The 18,181-nt window shown below is 40.4% G+C and overlaps 2 protein-coding genes across 3 annotated transcripts; both read left to right on the top strand.

The window, feature by feature from the left end:
- The first annotated feature begins 879 nt into the window (after positions 1-879).
- hhatla (hedgehog acyltransferase like, a) lies at positions 880-8,914 on the top strand. 2 transcript variants are annotated; one of them, XM_087831483.1, is made up of 13 exons: positions 880-1,085; positions 2,068-2,195; positions 3,590-3,657; positions 3,756-3,869; positions 4,300-4,320; positions 4,561-4,755; positions 5,598-5,807; positions 6,131-6,302; positions 6,604-6,748; positions 6,850-6,885; positions 6,977-7,178; positions 8,064-8,205; positions 8,484-8,914. In XM_087831483.1, exons 2-13 carry the CDS (start codon positions 2,090-2,092, stop codon positions 8,624-8,626), a joined length of 1,554 nt encoding a protein of 517 aa, XP_087687609.1. In that variant the 5' UTR covers positions 880-1,085; positions 2,068-2,089; the 3' UTR covers positions 8,627-8,914. The 2 variants fall into 2 exon arrangements, with proteins under 2 accessions (XP_087687609.1, XP_087687610.1); XM_087831484.1 differs by lacking the exon at positions 4,300-4,320.
- A 4,213-nt stretch (positions 8,915-13,127) lies between these two features.
- klhl40a (kelch-like family member 40a) lies at positions 13,128-18,141 on the top strand. Its single transcript, XM_087831485.1, has 6 exons — positions 13,128-14,339; positions 14,486-14,646; positions 14,923-15,030; positions 15,457-15,642; positions 15,884-16,033; positions 17,685-18,141. The coding sequence occupies exons 1-6, from the start codon at positions 13,218-13,220 to the stop codon at positions 17,794-17,796; spliced, it is 1,839 nt and encodes a 612-aa protein (XP_087687611.1). The 5' UTR covers positions 13,128-13,217; the 3' UTR covers positions 17,797-18,141.
- Positions 18,142-18,181: the final 40 nt, after the last annotated feature.

Raw genomic sequence — 18,181 nt, forward strand, 5'->3', positions numbered from 1 at the left:
CTCGCCGCACTACATTGCTCAAACCATGCAGCTGGCTGGACGCGGCTTTCTTGGGCTGTAATTACTGCTGTCCGCAGGCAACAGACTGTGGCTCTTTACTATTAGGATTGGGGGGGACTCTCCCAAACAGAATATGCTTAATGGGGCCGTTTATAGTGACACTAAGCTATAGATTTAACACCGCTCCCAGGCAAACAACAAACCGAGCAAATACTTGACGTTGATCCAAAAACCCCTGGTATTTAGGCACCCTTGTCATTTTTAATAAACCGGGAGCGACACCTAGTGTCTAAATGACAACAATGCTGCCTTAGTAACTATGAAACAGCGCCTGCACGCATTCAATCCCATCAGTCGCAGTGTGATTTGGAGTGGGTGGTTTCTTGACAAATTACATTTTATGTTGTGAGTGATTAAAAATAGAAAGACGCAGATGTGATGTGTGTGTGCTGAAACGGGAAAGCATTGACTAATATATGAAAATTCCCCAAATTCCTTAGGCATTTAATGCGTTTTATAATGTGGCGGTCTTCGACGATATCACAGAGTACAGACAATTATTTTTAAAAACAGAAAAAACCCAATTTCTTTCAAATTGTAGAAACACTGCCTTTGTTGCATCTAACCGGAAAACGTGAAAGACTTGGGTCTGTAACAGTAAGTGCAATCATATTTCATTGCACTTTTAACATCCGCATATGATTTATCAAGTCAGATCCATTCTATCTTTGATTGGCTCTCAATTAGGCTAATTGCTACTGATTTACTTTCTTTTTTCGTCGTTATAAACCATGTTTGTGAGTAAGATCCGATGGACACGGTGTGGACCACCCCTCATTGCGGTGCAGTAGTGGTGGATAAATATATCCCCCCTCCTCCTCCTCCTCTTCCTCCTCCTTTCGTTGGGTCCGCAACATCCTGACTGCCAGAGGCTGGTGATCAGAGGCAGCGGCAAAGCCCCCGCAAGACGAATGAAATGAAATCTGCTTTTGCCGCCACCTGCTTTCCCCCAATTTCTTTGGTCTATTGAAGAACTGGCTGTAAACACTGCTGCCCTCATCCTGACAGTGTAAAGCGGATATAAGGTTAGTAAAACAAGTCTTGTATTAATGCAAAGTGATAAATATGACGGAAACCACCAGGGGGGGAACAATCAGAACAAACAGCCGGTGTGTTATCGACTCTGTGCGCACGGAGCATTGAAAAAGTAAGCCTCAATTTGTATGCATGCCGCTTTGCGGGGGATCGGCATAGCCATGGTTACATCTTGGCACTGGCATGCCACACTTGTTCGTCCAACTCCTTTAAGTTCAACTCAAAGTGCGCCACATGAGCATGAAACACACGCACTAACACAGCCAGGAACCCGGGCTGTCCACCTGAAAACTAACGGTTTTCCCACTCCAGTGCGCCATTCTTGGCCATTCCAGTTAGGGCTAATTATTCTGTGAAGTGAGTCCCCAGCGCCTCTCAGATCACATAGCACTGCAGCTGCCCTGCTGTACAGCAAACCAACTGCAAGACAGTACTATAATAGGAAGGAGAGGTAGGGTTGCGCAGCTGACGGTGCTGATTCCGAGGAGCCAGAGCTCTGAAGTCCTATTTAAGTCACTGGGCTGTCGATCCGGGAAGCTTATTAGTAAAATACACCCCGGTCTGTCTCAGACCAGTCAGGAACTTGTGTTATTACTGTGCTGACCCGTTTTTGTGGGTGTATAGTTTCTATAGGCACAGGCTGATTTTCACAGGGTAACACTGCCAAGGACATCTACCATAAAAATAAACTGTACTGGGTGTCTCCTCATGTTTTGTCCGGTTAATCCTGCGGAGCATTTTATTTATCGAGGAACCTGCCAAAGTGCATGGTTTCATACTGACATGTCACAGCAAACTACAATGTAACAATTTCCAAAGAATAACCTGGTTCAGTAAAATAAACCTTTTAACCCTGCTATCGCATTTCTCTCAGAGTTTTCCTTTTTGTTTTGTTTTGTTTTCTGTTCATTTATACTGGTTCCCTTCACTTAGGTCTAACATTATGTGGCTGATTGCTTTTCAACCCATTAGGCTTCAAGTGTGCAGATTCACCATGGGGATCAAGACTGCCCTCCCTAGATATGAGCTGTATCTCTACACAGCTGTACTTGCTGTGGCCTTGATATGGGCAGGCAGTTGGATATTTGAAGCTTCAAGTGGTGAGTGCACAACATGTCAAGAGATGTCCGGAGTGCATGCATGCGCACGCACACACACACACACACACACACACACACACACACACACACACACAGGCTGTCGGTGTAACTGAGAAAGTCCAAAAAAAAAAAAAAAATCAATATCACAGTGCTTTAACATTTATAGAGGTTAATTGAAATCCACTAATATTCCCTAAAGTCGGAGTGAATGGACACTTTTATGCACCTACTATCAGCTTCAGGAGCACAATTTTCACTCATGATCTGATAAATGTCACTGAAAGCCAAGTGACAATGCAATTCAATTCCAATGCAATTTAAAAACTGCCTCAAAAAGCACCGTCCTACATCCTACAACAGTGCTCCATTTAACCTAAAACAGGGCAGAACAAAGTTCATTTAGTAGATGAAAAGAGACTGCTTCCCCCCAAGGAACTCCTGCGTGTTCTTATTATGTGAAGACAATTTGAAAAAATGGTCCACTTATTTCCCAGATGGAGATTTTTCTGACTAAGTTACACTGAGCCAACTAATTCCAAACCCTTCATCCTGAAACAACACCAAATGTTTGCATGTATTCAGACTATGACATGCTTCAACCAGCCTCTTCACAAACTGATCTGAGTGGACTGAGTACAATCGGGTGACTGGTGCTGTCTGTCGCCGTCTGTGCTGTCATACAGTCTAGATGTCAATCATCATTTTAGTCCAGATATTTTTTCTCCTTCAGTCTCTGTCTCTTAAAATGGTCATTTGTAATACTCAGGTCTACACGCTACAGTAGCACTGTATACTGGCAATAGTAGTTTGGCTGTGTTCCCAGAAGGCTTTCCCCGAATGACCCTTACATTTTGAGGCTTCCCCAGCTTTGGCTGGAAAAACCTACTCCCCACTGTGGTGGTGGTGTAGGTTGATCACATTTGTTGCTACACTGATTGCTTCAACTATGTTCACCACTGCAATTGTTTTTGGTGTTGTGTTTGTCATTTATGTGTTAGCACTTTGTTATATAGAAAACTACTCTCCTGCAACAAGATTATGTCTACATGAGACTAGATGTCAGCCTCAGAATAAAACGCTCTGCAGTGAGTGCATTATGTAATATTTGGTGTTATAAAATAGACCAGAAGTGCTTTCAGGCCCTTAAATTTGCAATAATCCAATGAACACACCAAAGCTATTCAAGCTGTGACTACCTGCACGACTGTTTTCTTACAGAGGAATAACCAGCTCATATAAAAATGCCCAAAACAAAGCTGCTCAAAGCCTGGATTCCCCAACACAGAGGCTTTACAGTGTCCTGCCATTACTTAAAGCTGTTTTGCATTATTAATAAATCACCTCAGCATGCACAAATGGAGATTATCGTTTTTTTTGTTTGTTTGTTTTTTCAGAAAATGCAAACAGAAAGTCCTTCAAAGAAAGCGTCAAACCAGGATGGCATTATTTTGGCAGGAAAATGGTAAGTCCCTCTTCTTCATGTATTCTCTATACGGCTGCACAGCGCCATGTTAAGTGAGCAGTTGTTATTTGATCCTAATGCATTTTTCCTTGCTGTAGGATGCTGCGGACTTCGAATGGGTGATGTGGTTCACGACATTCCGCAATCATATCCTTTTTGCTCTCGTTGGTCATGTGATCTTTGCCAAGATATTTTCCCTGGTGGCTCCAAAGGTGCGCGGGTGTGAATGCTCACGACATACTCCTGGGTTTTGAATAAATACATGTGCAGGCTCATGGTGCTTTTCTCTGTAAATATGTATGAAATACATATTTGTGTGTGCTCAAGTGTGAAGAAAGATATTACAGTAAATGCAAAGCTGCATTCTGCTGATGTGAACAGAAGGCCTTGAAGTGATTAATTAAATGTAGTTTTATTCCATTTTTATTCAATGAGATGTTTTTCTGTTCCAGAACAAAAATGTTTCTCGTGGCTTTTATTTGAACCTCAAGGCCTGACAGATTGACTCAACACAGCATGAGCTGCTTTCTTTGATACCAAGTTCCCATCTGTTGCGTCTCTGCTGTGAATATCTGGACATATTTAAAACAGTTCATCGTGTTTTAAACATGTTTTCTGTCTTGTTTCATGTTTACAATGAAGATTGGTATAAATGGATGTAAGGTAACATTAAAAGATCTTAGAATTTTAACAACATTTGCCATGCATTTCATTTAAATTGTGCATATGTGGACTGTAGATTTGTTTTCATTGCCCTGTAATTTAATCTTCCCATCCTTAGGTATTTTTTATTTTTTGCAGCTTCATGAGTGTTATCATACTAACACCACTCTTCATGTGTGTTCCTGAATTCTGAACTATATCCTGATATCTTGACTAATTCTGGCTCCTTCTTATCCACAGCACAGATCCTTGGTCTTTGGGGTGTATGGAGGTTTGGCAGTCCTGGTTACCATGGGCTGGACTTTCTTGGCTCTGGTTCTTTCTCATTGCATCATACTATACAGCGTGGCTATATTCAAAAGTAAATGGATGTGCTTCGCTGCAGGCTTGTGTACACTGGCCTCCATCAAGCTGGAGCCCTTTAACTCCTGGCAGGTGAGGGAATGGTAGCAAAGTAGAAGTTTAACAACTTCACCTACTTCCAAAGTCCAGCGACGCATGTAATAAATACTACAACATTTGTGCTCGACCACCACATTTCTTCCCAATGATCCTAATGGAAATTCTTTCTGCCCGTCCCTGAGCCTGGTTCTGCTGGAGGTTGCTTCCTGTTAAAAGGGAGTTTTTCCTTCCCACTTTCTCTCAGTGCTTGCTCATAAGGGGTCATTTGATTGTTTGGGTTGTCTCTGTATTATTGTAGGGTCTTTACCTTACAATATAAAACGCCTTAAGACGATTTCATTTGTGATTTGGTGCTATATAAATAAAACTGAACTGCAACTTTTCTGGAGTTTAGCTGAGTTTGTAGGGGTGTTTCCAGGATTTTCCAAAATGTGGTGATTCAGACTCAGAAGCAGTTATTGAAGCCCACTGGAAATAAGTGAGGTTTATTAGAAAGAAACAACCAATAAAACCATTTGAAAATTGGTTGAATTTAAATGCAGACAGACCTCCAGCCTCCCTAAACATGCACTAGAAAACGTGAATGTCCTGTAGCATCATAGTGTTCACATTGCTACACACAGTTTTTGTTGGCCCCCCTTTATCCACACCCCTGTGAAAGGTTTCAGCTGTAGGTGATCTTATAAGCGTTACCAAACCGGACAACGATCCCGAAACACTATAGATAACATTACAAATTATAGTATTTGGTCTAATATGTAATGTATGGGCACATGATTACAGTACTGACAGCATACAGCTTCTGCCAGATTGTTATTGTCGTCCTTATGCAGACTGGTGTTTGAGGCTCAGAATAACTTTTATCCCCCCAACAGGAAGCCTTGGTAACTGGTTCCTTCAACCTCCAAGATATCCTGTTCTATGGCGGTTGTGGCTTCAGCATCATGCGCTGTATGAGTTTTGCTTTAGAGAACTGCGAGAAGAAGGAAGGCAACTACACGTTTTCAGACCTGGTGAAATACAACTTCTACCTCCCATTCTTCTTCTTTGGACCGATAATGACATTCGACCGGTTTCATGCTCAGGTGAGGATTGAAATCAAACGGAATATAAAGATAAACTGGTGTTTTTTAAAAAAAGAAACCCTAATATTTCTTTTAATCAACAGTAGGTACATCTATTCTTTAATTAACTATTTTATTAATGTGAATAATTAATTGGTCCAAAAATAGTTACAAATCTGTAACTCTGCTATTCTGAATGGTGTAATCATCAAATATTCAACTTTCTATGGGATATGAATGCAGAAAGAGTAATTTCCCCACAGGGATCAATAAAGTATACATTATTATATAATTCCAACAACAGCATGTGATATGTGGGTTTAGTGGAAGCTTTTGTTCTGCAGGCAAATAACACTCAGCTGATCCGTAAAGAGAGGGAGATGTGGAACATCACCATCAAGGCCTTGTTGCACCTGGGAGGTATTCTCGTGGTGGATGTCTTCTTCCACTACCTTTACATTCTGACGATACCCAGTGACATGAAGCTGGTCGCTAAGCTTTCTGACTGGTCTCTGGGTGAGTAATTAAATCCAAAGCTTTTTCCTTTCTTTCGCACTTGCACTGAAGTTTTCTTGCTTCAGTCATTTGACTTTTTGTGGTTTGAAATAACATTGTTATTGTTATTCCCTAAAATCATACTATTTCCAAGGAAAATCAGTGAAAAAATGAATAATCTAAAATTGTAATGAGACATCATTTCAAGTTAATCTGCTACTGGAGGTTTTCTCAGAGGCAGGACTTTAAATAAATGCCTGAAAAGACTGTGGGATATGTTCTAATTAGGAAAGATTCAGATTTGTTTTTATGTGATCCACAGCTGGACTGGCTTATTCCAACTTGGTGTATGACTGGGTGAAAGCGGCTGTAATGTTCGGCGTCATCAACACCGTGGCAATGCTGGATCACCTGGACCCTCCTCAGCCTCCCAAGTGTATCACCATGCTTTACGTCTTCGCTGAGACGTATGTGCGACTTGCATCAGCAGTGTGAAACCACAGTGTAGCTTTTTGGTTCGCTCTGCAAAGTGTATTCAAGTATTCATGAAACTTTGTGTCTTTTGTAGGCACTTTGACAGAGGCATCAATGACTGGCTGTGCAAGTGAGTGCATGGATGATTTAAATTCATGGGCATAAAGAACCGAACGCGGTATAGACGAGATGATTTTGACTCATCGTTGTGTCGCGTGCAGGTATGTTTACGACTACATTGGTGGAAATCACGATCAAATCTTCAAAGAACTTCTTGCAACCATCTGCACTTTTGCCGTCACCACCCTGTGGCTGGGCCCATGTGAACTGGTTTATATCTGGTCCTTTTTCAACTGCTTTGGTCTCAACTTTGAGCTGTGGGTGGCCAAGTTATTCTCCTTTCCACCACTTTCTACCATAGAGGTGAGAAACGATAAGGCAAATAGTAAGGCCCCTAGGCATGTCTGAGCATGGATGAAAATTCTTGCCTTGAATAACAATTTGTGTCTGATACATTTAAAGAAAAAAATTAAATTACTTGGTAAAAGAAATTCTTTAGAATCTTGACACAAACACAGGAATCTATCAACATTTTGTCATCACATTTAGTCACTGGATACAGGACCTCTTCTTCATCACTGATAGTCTATTCTTGGTATTTAATGAGCACTGATTTTAAGTCACTCTGTCACACTTTGTGGAAGCTGTGTAATGGACTGAGACAGCATAGTGTGTATTTGGTCCTTGTTTCCCCGTGCCCTTCTTGTTTCTCTCCTCTTTCCCCCAACACCCCAACTGGTCACGGCAGATTTCTGTCGCTCCCTGAGTCTGGCTCTACCAGAGTTCTCTTCCTGTCTAAAGGAAGTTCTTCCTTCTCACTGTTGCCAAGTGATCCTCAGGGGCTATTATCTAATTCTCTTTAATGTTGTACCTTACATTATAAAGGGGAGTGAACTGGCAGTTAATAAATAAAACTGGTGGTTATCAACTTCACAGATCCATTTCTTAGTTTGATGGGCCTTAATACAGTACTGACCTGAGAGCAACAGGATCAAAAGTAAGCTGAGCGATACGATTTTGAGGTGTGGAACTATTTTTATTCATTTAAAAAGCCATTATTAAAAGAAGTGGATCTACTATATTTGCCCCAAAAATATAATAGACAAGAGAAAAGCAAAACAGATCCTAATTTAAAGATGGACTAAGCATCTATCAAACATATCACAGGTCTGCAGGATGGCAGCAGAATTACATTTTTTCTTTTTCTATGTTAGTTGTAATTTTGTGCTCTGTTGTGTTTTCTGTTAGAGTGCCATGGGTGAAGCCATGTCACGCAGGATCCGCGGTTTGTTCAATGCGGCCAACTTCTGGGCTATCGTCCTCTACAATGTTCTCTCCCTGAACAGTTTGGAGTTTGCCAAAATGGTGGGAAGGAGACTGATTTTTAAAGGTGGGGAACAACATCAGTATGAATAAAAAAACAGGGTTTTTTTCTCAGTTCCAAAAGCACAGAAAAACAAGAAAAGGAAAAACTTGAGGGGCTTAATGCTCCACAGATCATTTGACTTCAGCATCGCTTCTGTTTTCTTCATAGCATTAAACATTCTGTGACACAACTCTGACAGGACTTGTTCACTGGATTATCTGCAGTATTTCCTTTAAAGTTGTGCTTTAATGTTCTCATCTCCCCCCCCCCCCCCCCCTCCTTCTTCTTTGTCCTATTGTTAGGTTTTCCTCTGTCGACCCTCTCTGTGTTACTCGTGACCTACTGTGGTGTGCAGCTGGTGAAGGAACGAGAGAGACAACAAGCCTTGCTGGAAGATCCAGAGCCAGTGAAGCCAGTAGATGGTGGCAAAGACAAAGCAGAATAACCTGGCAGAGAAACAGTTTCACAGACTTAATGGTCAATGGGCGCTCACGTGGTTCTATCCTCGGCCTTGCAAGCTGTAACAGAACCATGCTGGTTAACAGCCATTCAGCACCTATATTGTTCACAAGCCGGTGTTTTTCCTTTTGTTTGTCGGAAGCGAGGCAATGATTCGAACTGTGAAAAATCCGCAAGTGCACTTGCTGTTGATAATCAACACGTACTTTGGCACAAACCCACCGACAGTGCATTTAGTATTTGTATCGATCTGGACTAAAGATTGTTAAAAAATAAATAAATAAAAATTATATATATATATATATATATATATATATATATATAAACATGTATATATATATATACATACATATCTACATATATATATATATATATATATATATGTAGATATGTATGTATATATATATATATATATATATATATATATATATACATATATATACATATATATATATATATATATATATATATATATATATATATATACATATATATATATATATATATATACATATATATATATATATATATATATATATATATATATATATATATATATATATATATACATATATATATATATATATAAACTAACTAAAACTATGTTTAAAAGTACTTAAGGACATATAGTATTGTAAAGGAAGAATTACTTTTGGTCCGTGTGGTTCTGTTCTCCTTCACTTTTATTTCTTCTTCCTTTTTTATCACCATCTTTGTTTTTTATTTCATTGAGATGGTTGAGATCCAATCTTATTGATCTGTAATCAAGCTAAAAGGGTAAAACTTGAAGAAAACTTGAAATCAGGGCGTCATAAATGGAGTGCAATAAAGAAAATAAAAAAGGTGCTATGGAGGTCCTCCACATAGCTTGCAGCTGATTGTAATGTACAGTATAATTGTTTTACTCTTACTAAGAAAAATATATATGACGGTAAAGCACTGGTATTTTAGTTTGATTATGTATCAGATCTCCTGTGATACTGAGTACTGAATGTAGCTAAGTCACTGGAAACCATTCAAAGAATGACTGCCTTACTCTACTACTGTCCACAGGAGATTACTGTAGGTGTGGCATTTTGGTCCATCTCTCCTCGGCCCTCACTCACATAATAAAGACCCCCACTTGAAAGGCCAGAAGCCCAGCAGGGGACATGGGTCAGTGTTTTGCTGCCTGTCAACAAAACCTGCTGTGTGTCTTCAGTGCAGCAGTCAGAGAGAGAGAGAGAAAAAAACTCGATGCAATGCTTTTTCCCAGTTTTGGGTATTCATTAAACATGTTCATTTCAAATGTTTGACTTGTAATAAAGTCGTGTTTCGTCCAGAAGGGACACTCCTGCTGTGAGTTTGTTTGGTTGCTATTTGCAGTGAGATTGCTGTGTATACATGTATGCACCTATGAGCTGTTCAGGACGGTCTGCATTAAAACATTTGAACAAATTCATTCTCTTTGAATGGACGAAAAAGGCTTTCCTGCTGATTTGTGAGACACTGCCATTCATCACCACCAGATGGCCCAGTTTGTCCAAAGTTAATTTTTGCTATTTCCTTTGTGGTTACAGCATGGATGATTAAAAACATCCAATGTTTGCTAAACTTTTCTTTTGCCCTGTCCAACAGTGTAGCAATTGTTGTCTGAAGGCCAAAAAATGCCACACAGATTTACTTTCCCACGTGGACCATTACCGTATTTGCTATAATGGTCCACTTGATAGTTATGTTTCATTAGAATTTTATCAGGATTTTTAATTTTGAGTTATTATAATCACAACGGACAAAACAAAGAAAGAGAAGTTGGGAAGAAAGAAAGGGACAGAGAAAAAAACACATCAACAACAGAAGTGGGACAAAACCACTTTGCCAACAGGCTACACTACATGTCAGGATGGTTAAAACATGCCCTCTTAGAAAAGCCCGGGCCAAATTAAGTAATTCACTTGTATCTATTGATGAGTGTCCCTTTTATGAAACCAGTTTGGCCAGGCCGTATTATGAGGTGGGTTATCTTCTCTAATCTTTTAGAGTTTTGTGATGTCAGTAACCACTACAGTGTGACACCCAAAAAGCATTGTTGGCTTCATGTTGAGGTTTACTGGCACAGTGCACAGAGAATTATTTAACACAATTACTTAAACTTTTGTTATTTTTTTTAATGCTGCTGACAACCCAAAACGTCCGCTATGCTGAAGCTTTATGCAGCTACAATGTGTCGTCTTAGTTTATTTGTATAGTGACAAAAAAAAAAGAAGAAGTTTGGCAAAGAATAAGGCTATGTGAGATTTTAAACTTTGAACTGTTTTGAGTTTGAGGTTCATAAATCAGATGCTGATGCTATAGTGGTGTAAACCTTTATATGGCCCGGGCATGTCAAATCTCTTTTACCTTGTGGGCCGAGCAAGCACACTTCGAGCTTGGACCAGTGAAACTCCCCTTTCTATCATTCAATTACACGTTTATTCCCTGGGAATGTCACGGCTGGGGCGGCAGTCGTGTGGAGGGTGAGAAAGGAGGATCCAATAGCAGACAATGGCGGAGGTTTTATTTACAGTGCACAAAACCAAGGTGTGGGCAGAACTGAACATAAACCTAAACTGGGAAAACTAATACAAAATGAAGGACATGGAGCGAGGTGGAGAGAGACACAAAGAAACATGGAATAATGTAGACTACACAGGAGGTTCACAGAGAAACACAGGGCTTAAATACACAGGGGAGTAATTAGGAAATGGACAACAGGAGGGAGACACAGCTGGGAGAAATTAGGCTAACGAGACAGGACAAAGGTAAAACTGAACACATTGACATGAGACATGAACTTTCAGAATAAAACAGGAAACTAACAGACACAGAGAAGCATGGACAGACAGAGGGAACACAGGCAGGCATGCAACAAACACACTGACACATGGCAAACCTAAACAAAAGACAAGGCAGAATAAACAAGAATATAGAAGAATATAAAGAAACACAAAACACCAAGTCCTCAGACTCAGGACCATGACAGGGAAGGATTAATGTGGGGGAAAAAAGGTGCATTTACGACAGTATTTCTTAGTTTTTCAACATGAGAAATGGATTATATTACATAAAAGTTTAGGTTTCATTGCCTAGACAAATGTTTTAGTGCATATCTGTATGGTAGGTGGTGAAAAACAGGAATCTTGTTTTTGTATGGTATGGGGTGTCATGTGGGAGGTCTTTAACAATAAGAAAAACTGTAAAAGCTGTGAAATTATAGATAAAACGTTTATATCCTCCTTCACATTTTCCAAAGCCTTTCAGACTGTAGTCTTTGCTGGGCTGATTCTGGTACCCGGGGCTTTTGTTAGACATCGCTGATCATGACTTTTTATTCTATACCAGGGTTAGGCCACTCCAGGCCTCGAGGGCCGGTGTCCTGCAGATTTTAAATCTCACCGTGGGTAAACACACCTGAATCAGATGATTAGTTCATTATCAGGCCTCTGGAGAACTTCAAGAGATGTTGAGGAGGTCATTTAGCCATTTGAATCAGCTGTATTGGATCAACGACACATCTAAAACCCGCAGGACACTGACATTCGAGGCCTGGAGTTGCCCACCCCTGTTCTATACCTTCTACATATATGTGATGCACTGGTCACATTTCTCAGACTCGCTTTCAACCACTAGATGCCAGTACTGTTTGTCACTTAGTATACATCATTGTTCCAAATCACTTAATGTTGGCACATGTATACATACATACATATGGAATAAGTAAAATGTGGGATATCAGATAATAATAATAATCTTCATTTATACCAGATGTATAAAATATTAAAACCTTTGCTTGTTTTTTGTAATTGTGGCTGGAACAGGTTGAAAAATATTTTAATCACAATGTGCTGGAACTAACCCCGGCACTGTTTTTATACACCAACTGTGAAGATTTCAGTTGAAGGAACAACTACAGACTGATGATCTGGAAGGGATCTGTCAGAGGCGAGAATTAGGAAAACACAGTACAGGTATTACGATAAAAAAGAGAACACAAAGCAGTTGACCCACAGTCCATCAAAGCCTCATCAGGCGAGTCATATTAATTTTTTAAACTAACAAATATTAAAACTTCGGATATTTCCTCCCTCTGTATATATTTGTTTTATGATATGAGTTGGCACTACTCATATACTTCTATACCTCTATTAATATACTTACAATATGATAAACTGACTCTGTGTGAGACCAGTGTGATCACAAATTAAATCAATATTTGATTACGTGTGTGTGTGAAAGTGTCGCTGTGATCAGACCCAGCGAAGCTGCTCGATGAGTTGTTCTTCTGGATTTAACAGCCCCCGTCATTCAGCTGTTTGTGGGGGTCTGTGTGGTGCAGCAGAGGATAGGTCCCCCTGTCCACCAAGTCCTGTCCTGTCTATAAATACCCCTGACTTGCGTAGTGGCTGACAGCCACAGACAGCTGCAGCCACAAGCCATCCAACTACACGAGACTATTCAGGGCAAACTGAGCCACCCTGTGAGCACTGAAAGTCTCGCTCTGTTGTGGGGAGCAAGTAGGGAGCCCACGAAACCCAACCCGGACACGGCAACAGAACAAAATGTCTGCCATGACTATAGATCCAGTGGAGCAACCTCGGATGTACCAGCAGACCCTGCTTCAGGATGGACTGTGTGACCTCTTAGAAAATGACAGATTTGTGGATTGCGTCCTCAAAATCCAGGACAAGGAGTTCCCCTGCCACCGCTTGGTTCTGGCAGCTAGCAGCCCCTTCTTCAAGGCTATGTTCCTGTCTAACTTGGAGGAGAGCAAGAAGAAGGAGGTTGTCCTCAAAAATGTGGAGCCTGGGGTTATGGAGATGATCCTGCGGTACTTGTATACATCTGACATTAATCTGACAGAACAGAATGTCCAAGATATATTCATGGTCGCCAACATGTACCAGATCCCCTCCATCTTCTCTGTGTGTGTGTCCTATCTCCAAGAAAAGTTGGTGCTCGGGAATTGCTTGGCTATCTTCAGACTGGGGCTGCTTCTGGACAGTCCCAAGCTTGCTCTTGCCGCGAGAGACTTCATCTGCGAGCGCTACCAGGTTGTTGTCAGGGACCAAGACTTTCTGCAGCTAGCTCCCAGCGAGGTGGCCATCATCATCACCTCAGACGCCCTTAATGTTGAGCGGGAGGAGCAGGTGTTTGAATCCCTGATGGACTGGGTCAAGCATGACGAGACCAATCGGGTCAAAGATCTGCCCGAGCTGTTGCACTGTGTTCGCTTCAGACTCATGCCTTTGGATTACTTCAAAGAAAAAGTGGAGCGTCACCAGTACATCCGCTTCAGCCAAGACATCAAGAAGGAGCTGGATCTCGTCAAGGACGCTCACAGAGGGCGGCTCCCTAAGCCGAAGAAGCCTGCAATAGATGGGGCAAAGGGGGGTGAAGGCAGTGAGGATGAGGAAGATGATGAGGACGGTTACCTGCCAGGCATACTCAACAACAATCCTCGTTTTGGGATGTTTGAGATGGACCTCATACTTATGATCAGCGACAAAGGGACTGTGGCCTATGACCCGGCAGGAAACGAGTGCTTTGTTGTGTCAGAATCCACTGAAATTCCCAAGAATCACTGCAGCCTGGTGACAAGAGAGAACCAAGTGTTTGTTGTGGGAGGACTTCTCTACAATGAAGAGGACAAAGATGAACCATTCAGCTCCTACTTCCTGCAGGTAGTGTGTAATCTATGAAAACCATCTGTAGCTCTTTACAACCTGAACTCTGACGATGGCTCCTTTTCAAATCTTAAGCTATTTTAAAAATATTTCTGGACTCTTTTGTATTTAATTCCTCTCACATCACTTTTTTTTATCCCCAGTTTGACCCAGTCAGTTCAGACTGGTTAGGGATGCCTTCACAACCCAACCCACGCTGTCTGTTTGGCCTGACTGAAGCTGAAAACTCAATCTTTGTTGTTGGAGGAAAGGAACTGAAGGACGGCGAGCACGCACTGAGCTCAGTCATGATCTATGACAGACAGTAAGTTTAATATGCTCTAGTGCAATGGAAAATGCACATCTTATCTAAATTATGGCCATCTCTCTTGAAAATATAATTGCATACGATAGTAAATACAATTTGTTTAAACTTTGACCTTAAAATTCAAAATCATCAAGTCCGGAAATGTGTGTTTTCCTTATAAAAGGAACAAAACAGCAACTCCCAAGCCTCGTTTCTTCTTAGAATCACAGTTTGCATGAGTCACTCACTTCATCATGATGGTACATGTTCCTCTTCATTTGCACATCTGCACAGGTCTTTCAAATGGGGAGAATCTGATCCCCTGCCTTATGAGGTGTATGGCCATGGAACTGTATCACACAAAGGGCTCGTCTACGTCATTGGAGGAAAGTCTGAAAGCAGGTAAGTGCACTACAGGCTTTAAAAGCCCACGTTTTTATGAAAATGTCGGTAGGTAAAAAAAGAAAAATCATTATTAAACCTCATTCATCATCAGTCTCACAGTTTTATTTTATTATTTTTTAATTATTTTGTGTTCTGCGGATTTTGTAACTCAGTGTATAACTTTGGCTAAACAGAACTTTTAAAGTCTGCAGTGGCTGAGCACAATTTTTCATTTTTTATTTTAATGGGGATCAGACCAAAAACCAACCAACTTAAAAAACAAATAAATAAACAGTCCTGGCTCCTGCAAATTCAAAAACATCAGAAATGAACAGGATTAGAACATATATGCCAAAAGTTATGCATGAACTCAAATAATCTGTTTAAAAAAGCCTATTTTGTCTGTTTGTTTGCACATGCGTGTTTGCGCTCGTGTGTGTGTAGGAAGTGCATGAGAAGAGTGTGTGTCTACAATCCCACTAAGTTTGAATGGAAGGACCTGGCCCCTCTGAAAACAGCCCGCTCTCTGTTTGGTATCACCGTCCACAACGACCAGATCTTTGTGGTAACAGGAGTCACAGACTCAGGCCTCACCAGCTCTGTGGAGGTCTACGACATTGCCAGCAACAAGTGAGACAATGTTTTATTATATATATATATGACTCGCTTTATTACATATATATAACCCGCTTTATCTACTCGTAACAAAGGGAAGCATCTGTTCGCATTAGTGAAATGACTCACTGAGCACAAACAAGAGATCATTAGATCATAAAACTCCACTCGTGCTACTGGTACGGGTGTCATTCAGTATTATTGAAGCTTGTTTAACACCATCACGTCCCCGTGTGTGTTTGTGTCCTTATTCCAGGTGGTCTGAGTTCACAGAGTTCCCTCAGAAGCGCAGTTCCCTTAATCTGATCTCAATGGGGGGGTTCCTGTATGCTGTGGGCGGCTTTGCCATGATGCCCAGTGAAACCAGTGAGGAGCCCGTCCCAACAGAGATGACTGACATTTGGAGGTGAGAGCCTACTAGACATAACAACTGAATGTAAGGTCACAGAAAAACAAAAAAGGAGGAGAATCACTTTATACACACAAATTATCATTTTGGTGATGAAGGGATTTTAGTGAACGGATTTTACTGAATAATTTCATCCAACAGTAAAGTTTTATTCAGACTCCTTGTAAGAGTTTCAGAGTGAAAGACTGTCTTTAAAGTTTATAAAGTCTGCTGTTACAAAGGCTTATATTAAACATGTCCAAAGTATAAATAATGAAGTCATGTACAAACAATCCTTATGAGCCAAAACTAGGGATTCGGGCTGCTCTAAACACTCAAATCCAATTGTTTTGTTTTTTCCTTTTCACTCTGCACGATGACGAGAGACGCACAGCCTGATCAGTTTCAATCAACCTGATTGGTTGTAAGCACAGAGGCCCCACTGTCCTGCTGTTCAAAACCTCTGCTTAGGAGGGGCAGCTGATGTCAGACAGGGGAAAGGACACCGAAGGAGCTTGTTTTACATAGTGGATGAACTGAAAGGCGACACCAAGGTTCACTATGGGATAAACAAGACCTATACAAATACAACAATTCTGAACAATGCAAAGTTAAAATACAAGAATAATATTCTGGAGTTGTAAATGAGCACAATAGGTTTACGTTAAATTCTTATGGTAGTCCGAGAAGCTCGCTGCTGTTACAGGGTCCCAGTGCTCCTGTTTTTCTGTATTTCAGTAGCATTAACAGACACTTCAGTTAATAGTAAAATGGACATTTCAGTTTATGTTACCATTAGCGTTCACTGTAACTCGTTAAATTAACCTCTTTATGTCTTTAAGCATACATGTCTATGCAATTACAGCTTATCTGGTATTTGCTCAAAGATTCTTCATCTTTTTTATAATCTGTACTTATTACTAGGACATTTAATTGCTGGTACTTATCAGCAAGTGCTTGCTCACAGGGGGTCGACTGATTGTTGAGGTTTTCTCTGTGTCATTATGACACATCTGAGTCTTTATAATATAAAGCACCTTAAAGTAACTGTTTTGATTTAGTGCTAAATGAACAAAACTGAATTGAAAGCAATTTTCAACCAACACTCACAGTGAAGATTATTATTTTAGTGATGTAGGAGAAATCTAAACATACTCCATATTCATGGATTATTTTCCAGGGAATTTTGGTAAATTATAGCAAAGAAATTAATTTTACAATATTTGGACCATTTTATATGTTTTTAAACATTTCTTGAGGTAAGATTTCCGCAACAAAGCACAATCTGAGGCCGCAAATCAAATAAGAGCAGAATAGCAGGAAAATCACTGAATAATTAGTAACCTTCATTTATGTTAAAAATAAAAACATTTGACCTAAACTACAATTTTAACATGTTTTAAAGATTTGCATCTAAAGCTGAAGGACTTGGACTTGCTAATAGGCATTGATTAGGATCTTTTCAAAACATTTGTTGTGAGGTATAATAATGGCTGCTGTCTACGGTGCTGTTAATAATAGCTTCATTTGATACACAGCTGTCAGGAATTCCTTTTGTGCCTAATCATTCTGTCTAGATGAAAAATATTGAGATTGCATTTGTTATTACTGTATGCTTTCCTAAGATGCTATGAGGGGAACTCAGCTGACTTATTTATCTTCTCTACAGACACGATGAGTCAGACAAGTGCTGGACTGGGATACTGCGTGAGATTAGCTATGCGGAGGGATCCACTATTCTTTCGGTGCGTCTCAACACTCTGCGACTCACCAAGTTATAACTGTACCAAACTGTTGGCGCCATGAGGTGAATCGTAACTTTAGCGCTGTGTTAAGCGGATGCACTGATTAGCTGAGGGTCAGAGAATGTTTCAGGGTAAGGAGTGAACGTGGTGCCCGGGGATGAAAAAGAGTGTTATGAAATAAGCATCAAAAGAGTTTTATCTCTCTTTTGCAGTAGGGGGAGACATATACATGCTGTAGCAGGACACGAGTTAGAACATCGCACAAAAATGTATTTTCTAAAATGCTACAGTGTTCCTTTGTACATGTTTTTGTAATATCATTTCTTGATGTTTATTCTCTGTAATGCTTCATTTTAATGGTAATAAAATATCAGATTGTTATCTTGCTTTCAGTGCATGAACAATGCTGGAGCCGTTCTCA

The sequence above is a fragment of the Neolamprologus brichardi genome, chromosome 18 (genome assembly GCF_056152115.1).
Source record: "Neolamprologus brichardi isolate AB-2024 chromosome 18, ASM5615211v1, whole genome shotgun sequence".
In the NCBI taxonomy this organism is placed as follows: domain Eukaryota; kingdom Metazoa; phylum Chordata; class Actinopteri; order Cichliformes; family Cichlidae; genus Neolamprologus; species Neolamprologus brichardi.

Bases quoted from the DNA above. Each gene is read 5' to 3' on its own strand.
- hhatla (XM_087831483.1), top strand. From the start codon at position 2,090: ATGGGGATCAAGACTGCCCTCCCTAGATATGAGCTGTATCTCTACACA. The intron at 4,756-5,597 runs GTGAGGGAATGG...TCCCCCCAACAG, and splicing joins AGCCCTTTAACTCCTGGCAG to GAAGCCTTGGTAACTGGTTC. The intron at 8,206-8,483 runs GTGGGGAACAAC...TCCTATTGTTAG, and splicing joins AAGGAGACTGATTTTTAAAG to GTTTTCCTCTGTCGACCCTC.
- klhl40a (XM_087831485.1), top strand. From the start codon at position 13,218: ATGTCTGCCATGACTATAGATCCAGTGGAGCAACCTCGGATGTACCAG. The intron at 15,031-15,456 runs GTAAGTGCACTA...GTGTGTGTGTAG, and splicing joins GGAGGAAAGTCTGAAAGCAG to GAAGTGCATGAGAAGAGTGT. The intron at 16,034-17,684 runs GTGAGAGCCTAC...TCTTCTCTACAG, and splicing joins GAGATGACTGACATTTGGAG to ACACGATGAGTCAGACAAGT.